This window comes from Coregonus lavaretus (genome assembly GCF_964263955.1).
Source record: "Coregonus lavaretus genome assembly, contig: HAP1_SCAFFOLD_773, whole genome shotgun sequence".
NCBI lineage: Eukaryota > Metazoa > Chordata > Actinopteri > Salmoniformes > Salmonidae > Coregonus > Coregonus lavaretus.
In genome coordinates, this window is record NW_028164837.1 from 67,501 (window position 1) to 92,907 (window position 25,407).

At 47.2% G+C, this 25,407-nt stretch overlaps 1 protein-coding gene across 2 annotated transcripts in view; it reads left to right on the forward strand.

Annotated features, from left to right (window-relative positions):
• The first annotated feature begins 1,372 nt into the window (after positions 1 to 1,372).
• Positions 1,373 to 25,407, forward strand: part of LOC311115081 (serine/threonine-protein kinase B-raf-like) — a 56,348-nt gene continuing 32,313 nt past the window's right edge. For both annotated transcript variants that reach the window (XM_084190290.1, XM_084190291.1), the window contains exons 1-3: positions 1,373 to 1,608; positions 12,291 to 12,392; positions 21,325 to 21,612. In XM_084190290.1, the coding sequence (XP_084046416.1) occupies positions 1,453 to 1,608; positions 12,291 to 12,392; positions 21,325 to 21,612 (546 nt within the window). In that variant the 5' untranslated portion in view covers positions 1,373 to 1,452. The remainder of the gene's footprint in view (positions 1,609 to 12,290; positions 12,393 to 21,324; positions 21,613 to 25,407) is intronic.

Genomic DNA, 25,407 nt, shown 5'->3' on the forward strand with positions numbered 1-25,407 from the left:
CATAGTGGAGTTTGGAGTGTGACTGTTTGAGGTTGTGGACAGGTGTCTTTTATACTGATAACAAGTTCAAACAGGTGCCATTAATACAGGTAACGAGTGGAGGACAGAGGAGCCTCGTAAAGAAGAAGTTACAGGTCTGTGAGAGCCAGAAATCTTGCTTGTTTGTAGGTGACCAAATACTTATTTTCCACCATAATTTGCAAATAAATTCATTAAAAATCCTACAATGTGATTTTCAGGATTTCTTTTTCTCATTTTGTCTGTCATAGTTGACGTGTACCTATGATGAAAATTACAGGCCTCTCTCATCTTTTTAAGTGGGAGAACTTGCACAATTGGTGGCTGACTAAATACTTTTTTTCCCCACTGTATCTGTATTCACAGTCATGTGAAATCCATAGATTAGGGCCTAATGGATTTATTTCAATTGACTGATTTCCTTACATGAACTGTAACTCAGTAAAATCTTTTAAATTGTTGCATGTTGCGTTTTTATATTTTTGTTCAGTATAATTGGCAGGGTTGACTTGCCTACTGATTAACCTGCAGTTTGGTTTACCCAGAGATTTAGATATAAAGAAGAGATACCTATGTCTCCACCCTAACAATGGGAATTGTTGCTCCCACCTTGCTTATGGCTTGGTACATACATCTGGTCATTTGAATATTTAGTTGAATATTCGATGAGGGGTGTTGACGTCAACCGCCTGTATTAAATGGATGCTATGCTAGCCTCATGAATAGACTGTCAAGATCAGGTACAACTCCGATATAAAGTTGTTTCCTCAAAGTTTGACGGGATGTCACATGTCCTCCTTATATCAGTACACTCGTAACAACCTAAACATTACGAAAACGCGTATTCGATCAAATAAGCCTCACGTAGCAAATAAGCCATTACACTTTTTGTTGACCAAATTCGACAGTCGTTATCATTATTTCAGGTTACTCTCTTTGACCTCCATACAAAAACTCCTCGCCTGGTGGAGGAAAAAACGCCGCCTGCTGGAGGAGACAGATATTGGGCCAGAAATACCCCTGTTGCTTCGCCTCTTCCTCTCTGGTTGAGCTAAAGATGAAACTCTTAGCTACTGTTTGGTGTGTATGGTGGGAGACCTACAAAGGGTATACATTTTTTGTGGTAATGTTTTTGTATTTTTTATTGTATTTTGCAGGTGCATTTAATGCCGTTGTAATTAGACCAGCTACTAATCAGTAAGCAAAATCAGCTGGTGTCACTTTAACGAAACAAATAGTCGTTATTGACATAATAAAACAACAGAAATAGTCACTGACACAGAACGAAGGAAAGTGGTACCCTAATTTCCCCGTTCACCCCCAAAACCATCACATCCCAGTGCTTTACTACTAGCCAGCTACATGAGTTGAATCTGTCTCCCCCTCCTGTCTCCTCTCCTCGATTCTTTTCCACTCAGTTGCTCGCAGTTTAAAATGGCGGCGTTGAGCAACGCCGAGTCCCCACCGCCCGTCTTCAACGGTGACACGATGGACCGAGACCCGGAGCGGGAGCGGGGACTGGACGAGCTGGGAGCCTGCCTGGACCCGGCCTGTTCGGTGGGAATCCCGGAATGTCCGCAGGACGAGGAGGTATGGACCGGGGGGGACGGGGGTGAAGCTGGGCACGGCGAGACGGGGGTACCGAGTGGAGGTTGCTGGATGGGGATCTTCAGGAAACACCGGCTGTAATATGGATCGTGGGGATGCATTGCAGGGGGCGAGATGATGCACTAAAATGGAAATGATTTCCATCACTACCGTGCCCTTCGTACTCTTTGCATTTGCCGTTTTCCTTAAGGTGCATTTTGCGTTAGACTACATTGATCAAGTTATTATAGTCCGCTGACGGCAATGTTTATTTCAGGCCTGCCTATATTTCATTTGCTTTTCGAGTTTTTTTTTCCCAGCAGGTCTCTCGTTCTCTGCGGCTGCATCTAGATAGCTGGCACCGGCTGGCTTCAACGTACTACCGCGGGCGGGATGATCATGCATCGTTTTATATCGATATAACTAACTGACAAACTTAGTTATATTTATAAACCATTCATCAGGGATTTATGGTTTTCGTCAATTCGATGCAGAGAACCCCACCGTGGGCTGTCGACGGGAGCTGATATGTCGGTGCAAAGATCGGCTTTGTTTTGGTTGATAAAAGGCACATTATTTATTTGCCAATATATAAATCATTGATATGGAGGTTCATGAGAAATAATGCAGGATTATTAGCGCACGTATTGTTGTAATACACTGGCTAGGCCTCTAACCCCATCATCATGGCTCAAATGATATGGTCCTAGCTAACGGTAGATTGTTGTAAAGTTGAACCATATTATCCAACAGTTATTTTCAAAATATTTGTGCGTTCAGTGCAAGCAGGCCTGTATCTAAGACATGAAATTAAAATGAAGAACATCACGCAACAGTCAGAAGGTCTGTTTTGTGGGTGACAAATATCAGGCTTATCCAATAAGATAAAATGATGCCAAAATCACAATTTGCATCAGATTGTATCTTTCAGTTATATAGAAAATCTGTAAGTGGTGCAAAGAGCCAAACCGAAATCCTCAATCAATTCCCTGGCAGCTTTACTTTGGGACCTTGACTAACCTGCTGTTGAAACTAGTGGTTACTCTGGTTACAGTAGAACTCATAAGCCAATTCACCTAGGATCCAGGTAATTAGATCAATTAGTGGGCCTAATTAGTCAGATTTTTAAAGGTATACTCAGGTAGCTCAACTTTCCCCTTCCCAAAAGTGCTTGACTGATGTTATTGTATGCCTTCTCAATAAATACAATATATTTTATTGTCTGTTTTAAAATTTTAATCAGCGGGGATGTCTGCAAATCTTCAGGATATCTTCCAAGCTGACTGAATAATATTGGCCCCCATTCAGCTGTCAACAGAATGCAAATAGAACAGTTAGACATGTTGGCGACTACTAAGTATTTTTTAAACCTCCGGCTTTGGGCTGGATGTGTCAATGTGTAGTTCACACATGCATAATCTATGAGCAGAATTACTGTTTTACCTCAATTAGCCACGGAATCCCTCGTTTGAAAGCGACAGTATTTCTGGAAGCTGTGCTGCGCCATATCCCCCCCCCCCACACGTGGGCTAGACCCCTAGCAATTCGAGTTCTAGCCAATGAGCTTCAGCCCCTCGCTATTTGAGTGACAGCTAGCAAGATGCAGACACAGCAGAGTGAGAGAGAGCAGTGACGTGGTGCACGTATATATGTACATATGTGACGTAGTACGCAATTTTCGAGGACCACTATTGGCTAGTGAGTGCTACTTTCAGAACTACTGGCTCAAAAGTACCGGAGAATCTCTTTAATGATCATAGAATCAGAGAATGTAATTGAATTTGAATTATATTATTTTTGATCGCAAGTCACATGCCCAATACAGTAAACTATTATTATACATTAATATATTATATATATATAATATTATTATATTATACAATTAACTACCAGGTAGAAATAAAAAACAGAAGTGTTTCTAGCTGTTGGCTAGAGCGAACGTGCCAAGACCAGACTAGTCACATTTGCTATTTAACGCCATCAGTTTTTGGGACAAAACAATTGGTAGAGACCTAGCTATGTACAGTGCCTTGGGGAAGTATTCAAAGTATTCAGACCCCTTTACTTTTTCCACATTTTGTTACGTTACAGCCTTATTCTAAAATTGATTAAATCGTTTTCCCCCCTCTAATTAATCTACACACAATACCCCATAATGACAAAGCAAAAACATTTTTTGTAGACATTTTTGCTAATTAATAATAATTTTAAAAAATATATCACGTTTACATAAGTATTCAGACCCTTTACTCAGTACTTTGTTGAAGCACCTTTGGCAGCGATTACAGCCTCGAGTCTTCTTGGGTATGACACTACAAGCTTGGCACACCTGTATTTGGAGAGTTTCTCCCATTCTTCTCTGCAGATCCTCTCAAGCTCTGTCAGGTTGGATGGGGAGCGTCTCTGCCCAGCTGTTTTCAGGTCTCTCCAGAGAGGTTCGATCAGGTTCAAGTCCGAGCTCTGGCTGGGCCACTCAAGGACATTCAGAGACTTGTCCCGAAGCCACTGCTGCGTTGTCTTGGCTGTGTGCTTAGGGTCGTTGTCCTGTTGGAAGGTGAATCTTCACCCCAGTCTGAGGTCCTGAGCGCTCTGGAGCAGGTTTTCATCAAGGATCTCTCTGTACGTTGCTCCGTTCATCTTTCCCTCGATCCTGACTAGTCTCCCAGTCCCTGCCACTGAAAAACATCCCCACAGCATGAGGCTGCCACCACCATGCTTCACTGGATGGTGCCAGGTTTCCTCCAGACGTGACGCTTGGCATTCAGGCCAAAGAGTTTAATCTTGGTTTCATCAGACCAGAGAATCTTGTTTCTCATGGTCTGAGAGTCTTTAGGTGCCTTTTGGCAAACTCCAAGTGGGATGTCATGTGCCTTTTACTGAGGAGTGGCTTCCGTCTGGCCACTCTACCATAAAGACCTGATTGGTGGAGTGCTGCAGAGATGGTTGTTCTTCTGGAAGGTTCTCCCATCTCCACAGAGGAACTCTTGAGCTCTGTCAGAGTGACCATCGGGTTCTTGGCCACCTCCCTAACCAAGGCCCTTCTCCCCTGATTGCTCAGTTTGGCCGGGCGGCCAGCTCTAGGAAGAGTCTTGGTGGTTCCAAACTTCTTCCATTTAAGAATGATTGAGGCCACTGTGTTCTTGGGGAACTTAAATGCTGCAGACATTTTTTTCTACCCTTCCCCAGATCTGTGCCTTGACACAATCCTGTCTCGGAGCTCTACGGACAATTCCTTCGATCTCATAGCTTGGTTTTTGCTTTGACATGCACTGTCAACTGTGGGACCTTATATAGACAGGTGTGTACCTTTCCAAATCAATTGAATTTACCACAGGTGGACTCAATCAAGTTGTAGAAACATCTCAAGGATGATCAATGGAAACAGGATGCACCGGAGCTCAATTTCGAGTCTCATAGCAAAGGGTCTGAATACTTATGTAAATAAGGTATTTCAGTTTTTTATTTATTTTTAATACATTTGCAAAAATTCCTAAAACCTGTTTTCGCTTTGTCATCATGGGGTGTTGTGTGTAGATTGCTGAGGATATAAAAAAAATTAACACATTTTTAGAATAAGGCTGCAAGTAACAAAATGTGGGAAAAGTCAAGGGGTCTGAGTACTTTCCAAAGGCACTGTACATAGAAATACATTCATTTGTGCTCGTGAAGAATGTGTACGTTTCTCAAACCACTCAAGATTTATCAAAGTATCAAACTTATGTAGCATTTGATCATTTCAATGAGACCCCCTGAAAGGCTAGAAAGGAATTGGTTTGGCTTTTCAAGACAGCCCCAATGTACTGAATATCTGAGGGCAACGGGGGACATATCTGTAGACAGCCCTAATGTACTGAATATCTGAGGGCAACAGGGACATATCTGTAGACGGCCCTAATGTACTGAATATCTGAGGGCAACAGGGGCATATCTGAGGCCTACTCTCTGGATGCACAGATGCTTCCATGCATTTAACCAGTCATAGTGAAGGTTGCTGTGACTGGTTATTTTGGGATCCATGGCCCACGGTAGGGACACTGGTTTATGAAGCATTTTCTCACATTTTCTCACATTTTCTCACAATTGCTAACTGATGCCCCTGGAGAGGAATTGGTTTGTATATCGTCATGGTAATGGTGGTATACTGTCTATACACAGACAAGTCCTGGTCCATGCGTCTTGTCCGGTGGTGGTTGTGGGAAGCCATGGCTGAATCACCCTGGCCATGACCCCACTCTCCCAGGGTGTAGAGGAGAATCACCCTGGCCATGACCCCACTCTCCCAGGGTGTAGAGGAGAATCACCCTGGCCATGACCCCACTCTCCCAGGGTGTAGAGGAGAATCACCCTGGCCATGACCCCACTCTCCCAGGGTGTAGAGGAGAATCACCCTGGCCATGACCCCACTCACCCAGGGTGTAGAGGAGAATCACCCTGGCCATGACCCCACTCACCCAGGGTGTAGAGGAGAATCACCCTGGCCATGACCCCACTCACCCAGGGTGCAGAGGAGAATCACCCTGGCCATGACCCCACTCTCCCAGGGTGCAGAGGAGAATCACCCTGGCCATGACCCCACTCAACCAGGGTGTAGAGAAGAATCACCCTGGCCATGACCCCACTCTCCCAGGGTGTAGAGGAGAATCACCCTGGCCATGACCCCACTCTCCCAGGGTGCACTTGTACATGTATCAAACAGGACAAATATGTTCCCATGATGAGGCAGGTCACACCTTGCTGAGGAGTGTGAAGGAACGCCCTGGTGCCTCTCTTGGGCATCATCGTGACAGTCCCTGGTGCCTCTCTTGGGCATCATCGTGACAGTCCCTGGTGCCTCTCTTGGGCATCATCGTGACAGTCCCTGGTGCCTCTCTTGGGCATCATCGTGACAGTCCCTGGTGCCTCTCTTGGGCATCATCGTGACAGTCCCTGGTGCCTCTCTTGGACATCATCGTGACAGTCCCTGGTGCCTCTCTTGGACAGCATCGTGACAGTCCCTGGTGCCTCTCTTGGACAGCATCGTGACAGTCCCTGGTGCCTCTCTTGGACATCATCGTGACAGTCCCTGGTGCCTCTCTTGGGCATCATCGTGACAGTCCCTGGTGCCTCTCTTGGGCATCATTGTGACAGTCCCTGGTGCCTCTCTTGGACATCATCGTGACAGTCCCTGGTGCCTCTCTTGGGCATCATCGTGACAGTCCCTGGTGCCTCTCTTGGACATCATCGTGACAGTCCCTGGTGCCTCTCTTGGACAGCATCGTGACAGTCCCTGGTGCCTCTCTTGGACAGCATCGTGACAGTCCCTGGTGCCTCTCTTGGACATCATCGTGACAGTCCCTGGTGCCTCTCTTGGACATCATCGTGACAGTCCCTGGTGCCTCTCTTGGGCATCATCGTGACAGTCCCTGGTGCCTCTCTTGGGCATCATCGTGACAGTCCCTGGTGCCTCTCTTGGGCATCATCGTGACAGTCCCTGGTGCCTCTCTTGGGCATCATCGTGACAGTCCCTGGTGCCTCTCTTGGACATCATCGTGACAGTCCCTGGTGCCTCTCTTGGGCATCATCGTGACAGTCCCTGGTGCCTCTCTTGGACATCATCGTGACAGTCCCTGGTGCCTCTCTTGGACATCATCGTGACAGTCCCTGGTGCCTCTCTTGGACATCATCGTGACAGTCCCTGGTGCTTCTCTTGGACATCATCGTGACAGTCCCTGGTGCCTCTCTTGGACATCATCATGACAGTCCCTGGTGCCTCTCTTGGGCATCATCGTGACAGTCCCTGGTGCCTCTCTTGGACATCATCGTGACAGTCCCTGGTGCCGCTCTTGGGCATCATCGTGACAGTCCCTGGTGCCTCTCTTGGGCATCATCGTGACAGTCCCTCACAGGGAGGGGGGAAGAGGGAGGCATAAGAAGGGAAGACTGCTGTCTGAGCTGTGTCCCTGTGAGCCCTGGCCAGACTGCTGTCTGAGCTGTGTCCCTGTGAGCCCTGGCCAGACTGCTGTCTGAGCTGTGTCCCTGTGAGCTCTGGCCAGACTGCTGTCTGAGCTGTGTCCCTGTGAGCCCTGGCCAGACTGCTGTCTGAGCTGTGTCCCTGTGAGCCCTGGCCAGACTGCTGTCTGAGCTGCGGCCCTGTGAGCCCTGGCCAGACTGCTGTCTGAGCTGTGTCCCTGTGAGCCCTGGCCAGACTGCTGTCTGAGCTGCGGCCCTGTGAGCCCTGGCCAGACTGCTGTCTGAGCTGTGTCCCTGTGAGCCCTGGCCAGACTGCTGGCTGAGCTGCTTCCCTGTGAGCCCTGGCCAGACTGCTGTCTGAGCTGTGTCCCTGTGAGCCCTGGCCAGACTGCTGTCTGAGCTGTGTCCCTGTGAGCCCTGGCCAGACTGCTGTCTGAGCTGTGTCCCTGTGAGCCCTGGCCAGACTGCTGTCTGAGCTGTGAGCCCTGGCCAGACTGCTGTCTGAGCTGTGTCCCTGTGAGCCCTGGCCAGACTGCTGTCTGAGCTGTGTCCCTGTGAGCCCTGGCCAGACTGCTGTCTGAGCTGCGGCCCTGTGAGCCCTGGCCAGACTGCTGGCTGAGCTGCTTCCCTGTGAGCCCTGGCCAGACTGCTGTCTGAGCTGTGTCCCTGTGAGCCCTGGCCAGACTGCTGTCTGAGCTGCGGCCCTGTGAGCCCTGGCCAGACTGCTGTCTGAGCTGCGGCCCTGTGAGCCCTGGCCAGACTGCTGTCTGAGCTGTGTCCCTGTGAGCCCTGGCCAGACTGCTGTCTGAGCTGTGTCCCTGTGAGCCCTGGCCAGACTGCTGTCTGAGCTGTGTCCCTGTGAGCCCTGGCCAGACTGCTGTCTGAGCTGCGGCCCTGTGAGCCCTGGCCAGACTGCTGGCTGAGCTGTGTCCCTGTGAGCCCTGGCCAGACTGCTGTCTGAGCTGTGTCCCTGTGAGCCCTGGCCAGACTGCTGTCTGAGCTGCGGCCCTGTGAGCCCTGGCCAGACTGCTGTCTGAGCTGTGAGCCCTGGCCAGACTGCTCTCTGAGCTGTGTCCCTGTGAGTCCTGGCCAGACTGCTCTCTGAGCTGTGTCCCTGTGAGCTCTGGCCAGACTGCTGTCTGAGCTGTGTCCCTGTGAGCCCTGGCCAGACTGCTGTCTGAGCTGTGAGCCCTGGCCAGACTGCTGTCTGAGCTGGGTCCCTGTGAGCCCTGGCCAGACTGCTGTCTGAGCTGTGAGCCCTGGCCAGACTGCTGTCTGAGCTGCGGCCCTGTGAGCCCTGGCCAGACTGCTGTCTGAGCTGCGGCCCTGTGAGCCCTGGCCAGACTGCTGTCTGAGCTGGGGCCCTGTGAGCCCTGGCCAGACTGCTGTCTGAGCTGTGTCCCTGTGAGCCCTGGCCAGACTGCTGTCTGAGCTGTGTCCCTGTGAGCCCTGGCCAGACTGCTGTCTGAGCTGTGTCCCTGTGAGCCCTGGCCAGACTGCTGTCTGAGCTGCGGCCCTGTGAGCCCTGGCCAGACTGCTGTCTGAGCTGTGTCCCTGTGAGCCCTGGCCAGACTGCTGTCTGAGCTGTGTCCCTGTGAGCCCTGGCCAGACTGCTGTCTGAGCTGTGTCCCTGTGAGCCCTGGCCAGACTGCTGTCTGAGCTGTGTCCCTGTGAGCCCTGGCCAGACTGCTGTCTGAGCTGTGTCCCTGTGAGCCCTGGCCAGACTGCTCTCTGAGCTGTGTCCCTGTGAGCCCTGGCCAGACTGCTCTCTGAGCTGTGTCCCTGTGAGCTCTGGCCAGACTGCTGTCTGAGCTGTGTCCCTGTGAGCCCTGGCCAGACTGCTGTCTGAGCTGGGTCCCTGTGAGCCCTGGCCAGACTGCTGTCTGAGCTGGGTCCCTGTGAGCCCTGGCCAGACTGCTGTCTGAGCTGCGGCCCTGTGAGCCCTGGCCAGACTGCTGTCTGAGCTGCGGCCCTGTGAGCCCTGGCCAGACTGCTGTCTGAGCTGTGTCCCTGTGAGCCCTGGCCAGACTGCTGTCTGAGCTGGGGTCCTGTGAGCCCTGGCCAGACTGCTGTCTGAGCTGCGGCCCTGTGAGCCCTGGCCAGACTGCTGTCTGAGCTGTGTCCCTGTGAGCCCTGGCCAGACTGCTGTCTGAGCTGTGTCCCTGTGAGCCCTGGCCAGACTGCTGTCTGAGCTGTGTCCCTGTGAGCCCTGGCCAGACTGCTGTCTGAGCTGTGTCCCTGTGAGCCCTGGCCAGACTGCTGTCTGAGCTGTGTCCCTGTGAGCCCTGGCCAGACTGCTGTCTGAGCTGCGGCCCTGTGAGCCCTGGCCAGACTGCTGTCTGAGCTTCGTCCCTGTGAGCCCTGGCCAGACTGCTGTCTGAGCTTCGTCCCTGTGAGCCCTGGCCAGACTGCTCTCTGAGCTGCGGCCCTGTGAGCCCTGGCCAGACTGCTGTCTGAGCTGTGTCCCTGTGAGCCCTGGCCAGACTGCTGTCTGAGCTGTGAGCCCTGGCCAGACTGCTGTCTGAGCTGCGGCCCTGTGAGCCCTGGCCAGACTGCTGTCTGAGCTGCGGCCCTGTGAGCCCTGGCCAGACTGCTGTCTGAGCTGGGTCCCTGTGAGCCCTGGCCAGACTGCTGTCTGAGCTGTGTCCCTGTGAGCCCTGGCCAGACTGCTGTCTGAGCTGCGGCCCTGTGAGCCCTGGCCAGACTGCTGTCTGAGCTGGGTCCCTGTGAGCCCTGGCCAGACTGCTCTCTGAGCTGCGGCCCTGTGAGCCCTGGCCAAAAGTAGTGCACTATATAGGGAATAGGGTGCCATTCTCTGGTCTAAAGTAGTGCAATATATAGGGAATAGGGTGCCATTCTCTGGTCTAAAGTAGTGCACTATATAGGGAATAGGGTGCCATTCTCTGGTCTAAAGTAGTGCACTATATATGGAATAGGGTACCATTCTCTGGTCTAAAGTAGTGCACTATATAGGGAATAGGGTGCCATTCTCTGGTCTAAAGTAGTGCGCTATATAGGGAATAGGGTGCCATTCTCTGGTCTAAAGTAGTGCACTATATAGGGAATAGGGTGTCATTCTCTGGTCTAAAGTAGTGCACTATATAGGGAATAGGGTGCCATTCTCTGGTCTAAAGTAGTGCACTATATAGGGAATAGGGTGCCATTCTCTGGTCTAAAGTAGTGTACTATATAGGGAATAGGGTGCCATTCTCTGGTCTAAAGTAGTGCACTATATAGGGAATAGGGTGCCATTCTCTGGTCTAAAGTAGTGCACTACATAGGGAATAGGGTGCCATTCTCTGGTCTAAAGTAGTGAACTATATAGGGAATAGGGTGCCATTCTCTGGTCTAAAGTAGTGCACTATGAAGGGAATAGGGTGCCATTCTCTGGTCTAAAGTAGTGCACTATATAGGGAATAGGGTGCCATTCTCTGGTCTAAAGTAGTGCACTATATAGGGAATAGGGTGCCATTCTCTGGTCTAAAGTAGTGCACTATATAGGGAATAGGGTGCCATTCTCTGGTCTAAAGTAGTGCACTATATAGGGAATAGGGTGCCATTCTCTGGTCTAAAGTAGTGCACTATATAGGGGATAGGGTGCCATTCTCTGGTCTAAAGTAGTGCACTATATAGGGAATAGGGTGCCATTCTCTGGTCTAAAGTAGTGCACTATGTAGGGAATAGGGTGCCATTCTCTGGTCTAAAGTAGTGCACTATATAGGGAATAGGGTGCCATTCTCTGGTCTAAAGTAGTGCACTATATAGGGAATAGGGTGCCATTCTCTGGTCTAAAGTAGTGCACTATATAGGGAATAGGGTGCCATTCTCTGGTCTAAAGTAGTGCACTATATAGGGAATAGGGTGCCATTCTCTGGTCTAAAGTAGTGCACTATATAGGGAATAGGGTGCCATTCTCTGGTCTAAAGTAGTGCACTATATAGGGAATAGGGTGCCATTCTCTGGTCTAAAGTAGTGCACTATATAGGGAATAGGGTGCCATTCTCTGGTCTAAAGTAGTGCACTATATAGGGAATAGGGTGCCATTCTCTGGTCTAAAGTAGTGCACTATATAGGGAATAGGGTGCCATTCTCTGGTCTAAAGTAGTGCACTATATAGGGAATAGGGTGCCATTCTCTGGTCTAAAGTAGTGCACTATATAGGGAATAGGGTGCCATTCTCTGGTCTAAAGTAGTGAACTATATAGGGAATAGGGTGCCATTCTCTGGTCTAAAGTAGTGCACTATATAGGGAATAGGGTGCCATTCTCTGGTCTAAAGTAGTGCACTATATAGGGAATAGGGTACCATTCTCTGGTCTAAAGTAGTGCACTATATAGGGAATAGGGTGCCATTCTCTGGTCTAAAGTAGTGCACTATATAGGGAATAGGGTACCATTCTCTGGTCTAAAGTAGTGCACTATATAGGGAATAGGGTGCCATTCTCTGGTCTAAAGTAGTGCATTATATAGGGAATAGGGTGCCATTCTCTGGTCTAAAGTAGTGCACTATATAGGGAATAGGGTGCCATTCTCTGGTCTAAAGTAGTGCACTATATAGGGAATAGGGTGCCATTTGGGACTGAGACATGCTATGCCTCTGCAATGTCTAATGTCACCATTTCAGTCAATGCAATTAGGCTCTATAACTGTGTGTTGTGTAGTTCATAACTAACGTGTGTGTGTGTGTGTGTGTGTGTGTGTGTGTGTGTGTGTGTGTGTGTGTGTGTGTGTCCATAGATCTGGAATATCAAACAGATGATCAAGCTGACACAGGAGCACTTAGAGGCACTGCTGGACAAGTTTGGAGGAGAATGTAACCCCCCGTCCATATATCTGGAGGTGAGTTACACTGTGAGGAGAATATGACCCCCCGTCCATATATCTGGAGGTGAGTTACTGAGGAGAATGTAACCCCCCGTCCATATATCTGGAGGTGAGTTACACTGTGAGGAGAATGTAACCCCCCCGTCCATATATCTGGAGGTGAGTTACACTGTGAGGAGAATGTAACCCCCCCGTCCGTATATCTGGAGGTGAGTTACACTGTGAGGAGAATGTAACCCCCCCGTCCATATATCTGGAGGTGAGTTACACTGTGAGGAGAATGTAACCCCCCCGTCCATATATCTGGAGGTGAGTTACACTGTGAGGAGAATGTAACCCCCCGTCCATATATCTGGAGGTGAGTTACACTGTGAGGAGAATGTAACCCCCCCGTCCATACAGTGGGGAAAAAAAAGTATTTAGTCAGCCACCAATTGTGCAAGTTCTCCCACTTAAAAAGATGAGAGAGGCCTGTAATTTTCATCATAGGTACACGTCAACTATGACAGACAAAATGAGAAAAAAAATTCCAGAAAATCACATTGTAGGATTTTTTATGAATTTATTGCCATATGATGGTGGAAAATAAGTATTTGGTCAATAACAAAAGTTTCTCAATACTTTGTTATATACCCTTTGTTGGCAATGACACAGGTCAAACGTTTTCTGTACGTCTTCACAAGGTTTTCACACACTGTTGCTGGTATTTTGGCCCATTCCTCCATGCAGATCTCCTCTAGAGCAGTGATGTTTTGGGGCTGTCGCTGGGCAACACAGACTTTCAACTCCCTCCAAAGATTTTCTATGGGGTTGAGATCTGGAGACTGGCTAGGCCACTCCAGGACCTTGAAATGCTTCTTACGAAGCCACTCCTTCGTTGCCCGGGCGGTGTGTTTGGGATTATTGTCATGCTGAAAGACCCAGCCACGTTTCATCTTCAATGCCCTTGCTGATGGAAGGAGGGTTTCACTCAAAATCTCACGATACATGGCCCCATTCATTCTTTCCTTTACACGGATCAGTCGTCCTGGTCCCTTTGCAGAAAAACAGCCCAAAAGCATGATGTTTCCAACCCCATGCTTCACAGTAGGTATGGTGTTCTTTGGATGCAACTCAGCATTCTTTGTCCTTCAAACATGACGAGTTGAGTTTTTACCAAAAAGTTATATTTTGGTTTCATCTGACCATATGACATTCTCCCAATCCTCTTCTGGATCATCCAAATGCACTTCAGACGGGCCTGGACATGTACTGGCTTAAGCAGGGGGACACGTCTCGCACTGCAGGATTTGAGTCCCTGGCGGCGTAGTGTGTTACTGATGGTAGGCTTTGTTACTTTGGTCCCAGCTCTCTGCAGGTCATTCACTAGGTCCCCCCGTGTGGTTCTGGGATTTTTGCTCACCGTTCTTGTGATCATTTTGACCCCACGGGGTGAGATCTTGCGTGGAGCCCCAGATCGAGGGAGATTATCCAGTGGTCTTGTATGTCTTCCATTTCCTAATAATTGCTCCCACAGTTGATTTCTTCAAACCAAGCTGCTTACCTATTGCAGATTCAGTCTTCCCAGCCTGGTGCAGGTCTACAATTTTGTTTTTGGTGTCCTTTGACAGCTCTTTGGTCTTGGCCATTGTGAAGTATGGAGTGTGACTGTTTGAGGTTGTGGACAGGTGTCTTTTATACTGATAACAAGTTCAAACAGGTGCCATTAATACAGGTAACGAGTGGAGGACAGAGGAGCCTCTTAAAGAAGAAGTTACAGGTCTGTGAGAGCCAGAAATCTTGCTTGTTTGTAGGTGACCAAATACTTATTTTCCACCATAATTTGCAAATAAATTCATTAAAAATCCTACAATGGGATTTTCTGGAATTTTTTTTCTCAGTTTGTCTGTCATAGTTGACGTGTACCTATGATGAAAATTACAGGCCTCTTTCATCTTTTTAAGTGGGAGAACATGCACAATTGGTGGCTGACTAAATACTTTTTTTCCCCACTGTATATCTGGAGGTCAATCAATCAATCAATCAATTTTATTTTATATAGCCCTTCGTACATCAGCTAATATCTCGAAGTGCTGTACAGAAACCCAGCCTAAAACCCCAAACAGCTAGTAATGCAGGTGTAGAAGCACGGTGGCTAGGAAAAACTCCCTAGAAAGGCCAAAACCTAGGAAGAAACCTAGAGAGGAACCAGGCTATGAGGGGTGGCCAGTCCTCTTCTGGCTGTGCCGGGTGGAGGTTATAACAGAACCATGCCAAGATGTTCAAAAATGTTCATAAGTGACAAGCATGGTCAAATAATAATCAGGAATAAATCTCAGTTGGCTTTTCATAGCCGATCATTAAGAGTTGAAAACAGCAGGTCTGGGACAGGTAGGGGTTCCATAACCGCAGGCAGAACAGTTGAAACTGGAATAGCAGCAAGGCCAGGCGGACTGGGGACAGCAAGGAGTCACCACGGCCGGTAGTCCCGACGTATGGTCCTAGGGCTCAGGTCCCTCAGTTGGCTTTTCATAGCCGATCATTAAGAGTTGAAAACAGCAGGTCTGGGACAGGTAGGGGTTTCGTAACCGCAGGCAGAACAGTTGAAACTGGAATAGCAGCAAGGCCAGGCGGACTGGGGACAGCAAGGTGTTACTGAGGAGAATATAACCCCCCCGTCCATATATCTGGAGGTGAGTTACACTGTGAGGAGAATGTAACCCCCCGTCCATATATCTGGAGGTGAGTTACTGAGGAGAATGTAACCCCCCGTCCATATATCTGGAGGTGAGTTACTGAGGAGAATGTAACCCCCCGTCCATATATCTGGAGGTGAGTTACTGAGGAGAATGTAACCCCCCGTCCATATATCTGGAGGTGAGTTACTGAGGAGAATGTAACCCCCCGTCCATATATCTGGAGGTGAGTTACTGAGGAGAATGTAACCCCCCCGTCCATATATCTGGAGGTGAGTTACTGAGGAGAATGTAACCCCCCGTCCATATATCTGGAGGTGAGTTACTGAGGAGAATGTAACCCCCCCGTCCATATATCTGGAGGTGAGTTACTGAGGAGAATGTAACCCCCCGTCCATATATCTGGAGGTGAGTTACTGAGGAGAATGTAACCCCCCGTCCATATATCTGGAGGTGAGTTACTGAGGAGAATGTGATCCCCCGTCCATATATCTGGAGGTGAGTTACTGAGGAGAATGTAACCCCCCGTCCATATATCTGGAGGTGAGTTACTGAGGAGAATATAACCCCCCCGTCCATATATCTGGAGGTGAGTTACACTGTGAGGAGAATGTAACCCCCCGTCCATATATCTGGAGGTGAGTTACTGAGGAGAATGTAACCCCCCGTCCATATATCTGGAGGTGAGTTACTGAGGAGAATGTAACCCCCCGTCCATATATCTGGAGGTGAGTTACTGAGGAGAATGTAACCCCCCGTCCATATATCTGGAGGTGAGTTACTGAGGAGAATGTAACCCCCCCGTCCATATATCTGGAGGTGAGTTACTGAGGAGAATGTAACCCCCCCGTCCATATATCTGGAGGTGAGTTACTGAGGAGAATGTAACCCCCCGTCCATATATCTGGAGGTGAGTTACACTGTGAGGAGAATGTAACCCCCCCGTCCATATATCTGGAGGTGAGTTACACTGTGAGGAGAATGTAACCCCCCGTCCATACAGTGGGGGAAAATAAGTATTTAGTCAGCCACCAATTGTGCAAGTTCTCCCACTTAAAAAGATGAGCGAGGCCTGTAATTTTCATCATAGGTACATGTCAACTATGACAGACAAAATGAGAAAACAAAATCCAGAAAATCACATTGTAGGATTTTTAATGAATTTATTTGCAAATAATGGTGGAAAATAAGTATTTGGTCACCTACAAACAAGCAAGATTTCTGGCTCTCACAGACCTGTAACTTCTTCTTTAAGAGGCTCCTCTGTCCTCCACTCGTTACCTGTATTAATGGCACCTGTTTGAACTTGTTATCAGTATAAAAGACACCTGTCCACAACCTCAAACAGTCACACTCCAAACTCCACTATGGCCAAGACCAAAGAGCTGTCAAAGGACACCAGAAACAAAATTGTAGATCTGCACCAGGCTGGGAAGACTGAATCTGCAATAGGTAAGCAGCTTGGTTTGAAGAAATCAACTGTGGGAGCAATTATTAGGAAATGGAAGACATACAAGACCACTGATAATCTCCCTCGATCTGGGGCTCCACGCAAGATCTCACCCCGTGGGGTCAAAATGATCACAAGAACAGTGAGCAAAAATCCCAGAACCACACGGGGGGACATAGTGAATGACCTGCAGAGAGCTGGGACCAAAGTAACAAAGCCTACCATCAGTAACACACTACGCCGCCAGGGACTCAAATCCTGCAGTGCCAGACGTGTCCCCCTGCTTAAGCCTGTACATGTCCAGGCCCGTCTGAAGTTTGCTGGAGTGCATTTGGATGATCCAGAAGAGGATTGGGAGAATGTCATATGGTCAGATGAAACCAAAATAGAACTTTTTGGTAAAAACTCAACTCGTCGTGTTTGGAGGACAAAGAATGCTGAGTTGCATCCAAAGAACACCATACCTACTGTGAAGCATGGGGTTGGAAACATCATGCTTTGGGGCTGTTTTTCTGCAAAGGGACCAGGACGACTGGTCCGTGTAAAGGGAAGAATGAATGGGGCCATGTATCGTGAGATTTTGAGTGAAAACCTCCTTCCATCAGCAAGGGCATTGAAGATGAAACGTGGCTGGGTCTTTCAGCATGACAATGATCCCAAACACACCGCTCGGGCAACGAAGGAGTGCCTTCGTAAGAAGCATTTCAAGGTCCTGGAGTGGCCTAGCCAGTCTCCAGATCTCAACCCCATAGAAAATCTTTGGAGGGAGTTGAAAGTCCGTGTTGCCCAGCGACAGCCCCAAAACATCACTGCTCTAGAGGATATCTGCATGGAGGAATGGGCCAAAATACCAGCAACAGTGTGTGAAAACCTTGTGAAGACTTACCGAAAACGTTTGACCTGTGTCACTGCCAACAAAGGGTATATAACAAAGTATTGAGAAACTTTTGTTATTGACCAAATACTTATTTTCCACCATAATTTGCAAATAAATTCATTAAAAATCCTACAATGTGATTTTCTGGATTTTTTTTCCTAATTTTGTCTGACATAGTTGACGTGTACCTATGATGAAAATTACAGGCCTCTCTCATCTTTTTAAGTGGGAGAACTTGCACAATTGGTGGCTGACTAAATACTTTTTTCCTCCACTGTATATATAATGTGTGTATTCTCTCTGCAGGCCTAATGAGGAGTACACCAGTTAACTGTATATATAATGTGTGTATTCTCTCTGCAGGCCTAATGAGGAGTACACCAGTTAACTGTATATATAATGTGTGTATTCTCTCTGCAGGCCTAATGAGGAGTACACCAGTTAACTGTATATATAATGTGTGTATTCTCTCTGCAGGCCTAATGAGGAGTACACCAGTTAACTGTATATATAATGTGTGTATTCTCTCTGCAGGCCTATGAGGAGTACACCAGTTAACTGTATATATAATGTGTGTATTCTCTCTGCAGGCCTAATGAGGAGTACACCAGTTAACTGTATATATAATGTGTGTATTCTCTCTGCAGGCCTAATGAGGAGTACACCAGTTAACTGTATATATAATGTGTGTATTCTCTCTGCAGGCCTAATGAGGAGTACACCAGTTAACTGTATATATAATGTGTGTATTCTCTCTGCAGGCCTAATGAGGAGTACACCAGTTAACTGTATATATAATGTGTGTATTCTCTCTGCAGGCCTAATGAGGAGTACACCAGTTAACTGTATATATAATGTGTGTATTCTCTCTGCAGGCCTATGAGGAGTACACCAGTTAACTGTATATATAATGTGTGTATTCTCTCTGCAGGCCTAATGAGGAGTACACCAGTTAACTGTATATATAATGTGTGTATTCTCTCTGCAGGCCTAATGAGGAGTACACCAGTTAACTGTATATATAATGTGTGTATTCTCTCTGAAAGGCCTAATGAGGAGTACACCAGTTAACTGTATATATAATGTGTGTATTCTCTCTGAAAGGCCTAATGAGGAGTACACCAGTTAACTGTATATATAATGTGTGTATTCTCTCTGCAGGCCTAATGAGGAGTACACCAGTTAACTGTATATATAATGTGTGTATTCTCTCTGCAGGCCTAATGAGGAGTACACCAGTTAACTGTATATATAATGTGTGTATTCTCTCTGCAGGCCTAATGAGGAGTACACCAGTTAACTGTATATATAATGTGTGTATTCTCTCTGCAGGCCTAATGAGGAGTACACCAGTTAACTGTATATATAATGTGTGTATTCTCTCTGCAGGCCTAATGAGGAGTACACCAGTTAACTGTATATATAATGTGTGTATTCTCTCTGCAGGCCTAATGAGGAGTACACCAGTTAACTGTATATATAATGTGTGTATTCTCTCTTTAGGCCTAATGAGGAGTACACCAGTTAACTGTATATATAATGTGTGTATTCTCTCTGCAGGCCTAATGAGGAGTACACCAGTTAACTGTATATATAATGTGTGTATTCTCTCTTTAGGCCTAATGAGGAGTACACCAGTTAACTGTATATATAATGTGTGTATTCTCTCTTTAGGCCTAATGAGGAGTACACCAGTTAACTGTATATATAATGTGTGTATTCTCTCTGCAGGCCTATGAGGAGTACACCAGTTAACTGTATATATAATGTGTGTATTCTCTCTGCAGGCCTAATGAGGAGTACACCAGTTAACTGTATATATAATGTATGTATTCTCTCTGCAGGCCTAATGAGGAGTACACCAGTTAACTGTATATATAATGTGTGTATTCTCTCTGCAGGCCTAATGAGGAGTACACCAGTTAACTGTATATATAATGTGTGTATTCTCTCTGCAGGCCTAATGAGGAGTACACCAGTTAACTGTATATATAATGTGTGTATTCTCTCTGAAAGGCCTAATGAGGAGTACACCAGTTAACTGTATATATAATGTGTGTATTCTCTCTGCAGGCCTAATGAGGAGTACACCAGTTAACTGTATATATAATGTGTGTATTCTCTCTGCAGGCCTAATGAGGAGTACACCAGTTAACTGTATATATAATGTGTGTATTCTCTCTGCAGGCCTAATGAGGAGTACACCAGTTAACTGTATATATAATGTGTGTATTCTCTCTGCAGGCCTAATGAGGAGTACACCAGTTAACTGTATATATAATGTGTGTATTCTCTCTTTAGGCCTAATGAGGAGTACACCAGTTAACTGTATATATAATGTGTGTATTCTCTCTGCAGGCCTAATGAGGAGTACACCAGTTAACTGTATATATAATGTGTGTATTCTCTCTTTAGGCCTAATGAGGAGTACACCAGTTAACTGTATATATAATGTGTGTATTCTCTCTGCAGGCCTAATGAGGAGTACACCAGTTAACTGTATATATAATGTGTGTATTCTCTCTTTAGGCCTAATGAGGAGTACACCAGTTAACTGTATATATAATGTGTGTATTCTCTCTTTAGGCCTAATGAGGAGTACACCAGTTAACTGTATATATAATGTGTGTATTCTCTCTGCAGGCCTATGAGGAGTACACCAGTTAACTGTATATATAATGTGTGTATTCTCTCTGCAGGCCTAATGAGGAGTACACCAGTTAACTGTATATATAATGTGTGTATTCTCTCTGCAGGCCTAATGAGGAGTACACCAGTTAACTGTATATATAATGTGTGTATTCTCTCTTTAGGCCTAATGAGGAGTACACCAGTTAACTGTATATATAATGTGTGTATTCTCTCTGCAGGCCTAATGAGGAGTACACCAGTTAACTGTATATATAATGTGTGTATTCTCTCTGCAGGCCTATGAGGAGTACACCAGTTAACTGTATATATAATGTGTGTATTCTCTCTGCAGGCCTAATGAGGAGTACACCAGTTAACTGTATATATAATGTGTGTATTCTCTCTGCAGGCCTAATGAGGAGTACACCAGTTAACTGTATATATAATGTGTGTATTCTCTCTGCAGGCCTAATGAGGAGTACACCAGTTAAATGTATATATAATGTGTGTATTCTCTCTGCAGGCCTAATGAGGAGTACACCAGTTAACTGTATATATAATGTGTGTATTCTCTCTGCAGGCCTATGAGGAGTACACCAGTTAACTGTATATATAATGTGTGTATTCTCTCTGCAGGCCTAATGAGGAGTACACCAGTTAACTGTATATATAATGTGTGTATTCTCTCTTTAGGCCTAATGAGGAGTACACCAGTTAACTGTATATATAATGTGTGTATTCTCTCTGCAGGCCTAATGAGGAGTACACCAGTTAACTGTATATATAATGTGTGTATTCTCTCTGCAGGCCTATGAGGAGTACACCAGTTAACTGTATATATAATGTGTGTATTCTCTCTGCAGGCCTATGAGGAGTACACCAGTTAACTGTATATATAATGTGTGTATTCTCTCTGCAGGCCTAATGAGGAGGACACCAGTTAACTGTATATATAATGTGTGTATTCTCTCTGAAAGGCCTATGAGGAGTACACCAGTTAACTGTATATATAATGTGTGTATTCTCTCTGCAGGCCTATAAGGAGGACACCAGTTAACTGTATATATAATGTGTGTATTCTCTCTGCAGGCCTAATGAGGAGTACACCAGTTAACTGTATATATAATGTGTGTATTCTCTCTGCAGGCCTAATGAGGAGGACACCAGTTAACTGTATATATAATGTGTGTATTCTCTCTGAAAGGCCTATGAGGAGTACACCAGTTAACTGTATATATAATGTGTGTATTCTCTCTGCAGGCCTATGAGGAGGACACCAGTTAACTGTATATATAATGTGTATTCTCTCTGCAGGCCTATGAGGAGTACACCAGTAAGCTTGATGCTCTGCAGCAGAGGGAACAGCAGCTCCTGGAGGCCATGGGGAACGGGACAGACTTCTACTCCTCCTCCCCTACGCCCCCTTCCCTCCTGGATGGGGGTATGAGCTGTTTTGGGGGATCCGGGGGCGCCCAGGCCCTCCTCCCCTCCGCCACCAACTCCCTGGCTGTCCTCCAGACCCCTACGGACGGACGTGCCAACCCCCGCTCCCCTCAGAAACCCATCGTCAGGGTGTTCCTGCCCAACAAACAGCGGACCGTGGTGAGTAGGGGTTGGTTATAATACATATACCACTTGGCATTCGCTTTGGGAGGGGTCAGGGTGGCTTTGGGAGGGGTTAGGGTGGCTTTGGGAGGGGTTAGGATGGCTTTGGGAGGGGGGAGAGGTAAGGGTGGCTTTGGGAGGGGTAAGGGTGGCTTTGGGAGGAGTTAGGGTGGCTTTGGGAGGGGTTAGGGTGGCTTTGGGAGGGGTTAGGGTGGCTTTGGGAGGGGTAAGGGTGGCTTTGGGAGGAGTTAGGGTGGCTTTGGGAGGGGTTAGGGTGGCTTTGGGAGGAGTTAGGGTGGCTTTGGGAGGAGTTAGGGTGGCTTTGGGAGGGGGGAGGGGTAAGGGTGGCTTTGGGAGGGGGGAGAGGTAAGGGTGGCTTTGGGAGGGGTAAGGGTGGCTTTGGGAGGAGTTAGGGTGGCTTTGGGAGGGGTTAGGGTGGCTTTGGGAGGGGTTAGGGTGGCTTTGGGAGGGGTTAGGGTGGCTTTGGGAGGGGTTAGGGTGGCTTTGGGAGGGGTTAGGGTGGCTTTGGGAGGGGTAAGGGTGGCTTTGGTAGGGGGGAGGGGTAAGGGTGGCTTTGGGAGGGGTAAGGGTGGCTTTGGGAGGGGTTAGGGTGGCTTTGGGAGGGGTAAGGGTGGCTTTGGGAGGGGTTAGGGGTAAGGGTGGCTTTGGGAGGGGTAAGGGTGGCTTTGGGAGGGGTAAGGTGGCTTTGGGAGGGGTTAGGGTGGCTTTGAGTTACAGGTGAAGGGTTGGAGTATCTTATGCTATTCTTTGTTTATATTAGTTGGAAGGAAAACATGTGTATCAGGTTATGAAGTTGTAATCATGCTACTCTGTGGCAGTTTGAGGTCTCCAGAACAATCCTAGACAATAGGCATTATGAGATGCTGATGGTTGTTAGTTAGGGAGAGATGGTCTGTCCTGTGATGATGATGAAGATGATATTAGACAATAGTTAGGGAGAGATGGTCTGTCCTGTGATGATGATGATGATGATGATATTAGACAATAGTTAGGGAGAGATGGCCTGTCCTGTGGTGGTGATGATGATGATGATGATGATGATATTAGGCAATAGTTAGGGAGAGATGGTCTGTCCTGTGATGATGATGATGATGATGATGATGATATTAGACAATAGTTAGGGAGAGATGGTCTGTCCTGTGGTGATGATGATGATGATGATGATGATATTAGACAATAGTTAGGGAGAGATGGTCTGTCCTGTGATGATGATGATGATGATGATGATGATATTAGACAACAGTTAGGGAGAGATGGTCTGTCCTGTGATGATGATGATGATGATGATGATATTAGACAATAGTTAGGGAGAGATGGTCTGCCCTGTGTGATGATGATGATGATGATGATGATGATGATGATGATGATATTAGACAACAGTTAGGGAGAGATGGTCTGTCCTGTGATGATGATGATGATATTAGACAATAGTTAGGGAGACATGGTCTGTCCTGTGATGATGATGATGATGATATTAGACAATAATTAGGGAGACATGGTCTGTCCTGTGATGATGATGATGATGATATTAGACAATAGTTAGGGAGAGATGGTCTAGGTCTCTGTCCTGCTGTGCCGGTGGCCACATATACCCTACCTCTGTAATTGTTTCACTATTTATTGCAATGATGCATTTCTTCATCGTATGTTACGTCAGTTAAAAACCCGGAGCCTTTTGCCATAATTACAACACCAACCTCCCCTGTGTTGTAATGTACCTTTAGTATCCCTGTTGTGTTTTCACCAGAAGGCCAAGTCTTCATTAGAAGTGTCACTCTACATAAGGGTGTACCTTTTAAAGGACAAACGACTTAAGCTACAGGACCCTAATGACGTAGGGTTGTGACACTAGGCTATTTGCACATTGACAATTAGTAAGCACAGATGTGTGATAGAGCCCTGACTGTGGTCCTGGGTAGAAGGAGCCTGGGGCTCTACTGAAGTGCTGTGGCCAACAACACTGTCGCCGTTCACGCTTCAACGTCACAATTAACTAATGCAGAGTGGTGTTGTCACGATACCAGAATTTTAACTTTTTGATACGGATACCAGGTTTAGTATGACAATGCTCGGTAACATCACGGTACTCGGTAACATCACGGTACTCGGTAACATCACGGTACTCGGTAACATCACGGTACTCGGTAACATCACGGTACTCGGTAACATCACGGTACTCGATACCATCACGGTACTCGGTAACATCACGATACTCGGTACCATCACGGTACTCGGTAACATCACGGTACTCGATACCATCACGGTACTCGATACCATAAAAGAAAAGGCTTATGAACCAAAGTCCCAGAATGCCACTTGGATCCAGACAGATCAACTCAGCTACTACTCTGTCCAACCGCTGGGCATCTGAGTTGAGTGTCGCTACATTTGAACATTTTATTTACTTTTACATTCTAGTCATTTAGCAGACGCTCTTATCCAGAGCGACTTACAGTTAGTAAGTGCATACATTTTTCAGACTGGGCCCCCCGTGGGAAACGAACCCACAACCCTGCCGGCCAAACCCTCCCCTACCTTGGACGACGCTGGGCCAATTGTGTGCCAGCTGCGACAGATCCTGGACTGGAACCAGGATGTCTAGTGGCACAGCCTTAGACCACCACGCCACTCGGGAGTCAATCATTTAGAGACAGCCATGTATGCATGCATTGAATCCATTTTACAATCGATCTGACTTAGATTGGTAAAAACAAACTACACAACAACATAATGGTAATCATTTATTTGAAAGTTGAATCTCTATTGATAAACTAATTAAATCAAAATGTAGCCTAGGTCTGTTCACAGTACAGGTGAATGCATATTATTCAATAGGAGTGTGTCATGCATTGAGTTATTCAGCTTATTTTAGCTGATTTCATGGTGCCACAGATCCCTTCCATGTAGGACTTCCGTATATCTTCTTGCATTGTAAAAGTGTTCTAGCCTGTATGGACAGTTTCAACATTTCTTCATCCCGTGTTGCGTTATTCAAGTGTGTTAACGTCTGTGCAGCATGAGTGGGGGACTGGGGAACTAATGCGGGCCAGACCGCTGTATCAGGGAATGGACTGGGGAACTAATGCGGGCCAGACCGCTGTATCAGGGAATGGACTGGGGAACTAATGCGGGCCAGACCGCTGTATCAGTGAATGGACTGGGGAACTAATGCAGGCCAGACCGCTGTATCAGTGAATGGACTGGGGAACTAATGCAGGCCAGACCGCTGTATCAGTGAATGGACTGGGGAACTAATACGGGCCAGACCGCTGTATCAGGGAATGGACTGGGGAACTAATGCGGGCCAGACCGCTGTATCAGGGAATGGACTGGGGAACTAATGCGGGCCAGACCGCTGTATCAGGGAATGGACTGGGGAACTAATGCGGGCCAGACCGCTGTATCAGGGAATGGACTGGGGAACTAATGCGGGCCAGACCGCTGTATCAGTGAATGGACTGGGGAACTAATGCGGGCCAGACCGCTGTATCAGGGAATGGACTGGGGAACTAATGCGGGCCAGACCGCTGTATCAGGGAATGGACTGGGGAACTAATGTGGGCCAGACCGCTGTATCAGTGAATGGACTGGGGAACTAATGCGGGCCAGACCGCTGTATCAGTGAATGGACTGGGGAACTAATGCGGGCCAGACCGCTGTATCAGGGAATGGACTGGGGAACTAATGCGGGCCAGACCGCTGTATCAGTGAATGGACTGGGGAACTAATGCGGGCCAGACCGCTGTATTAGGGAATGGACTGGGGAACTAA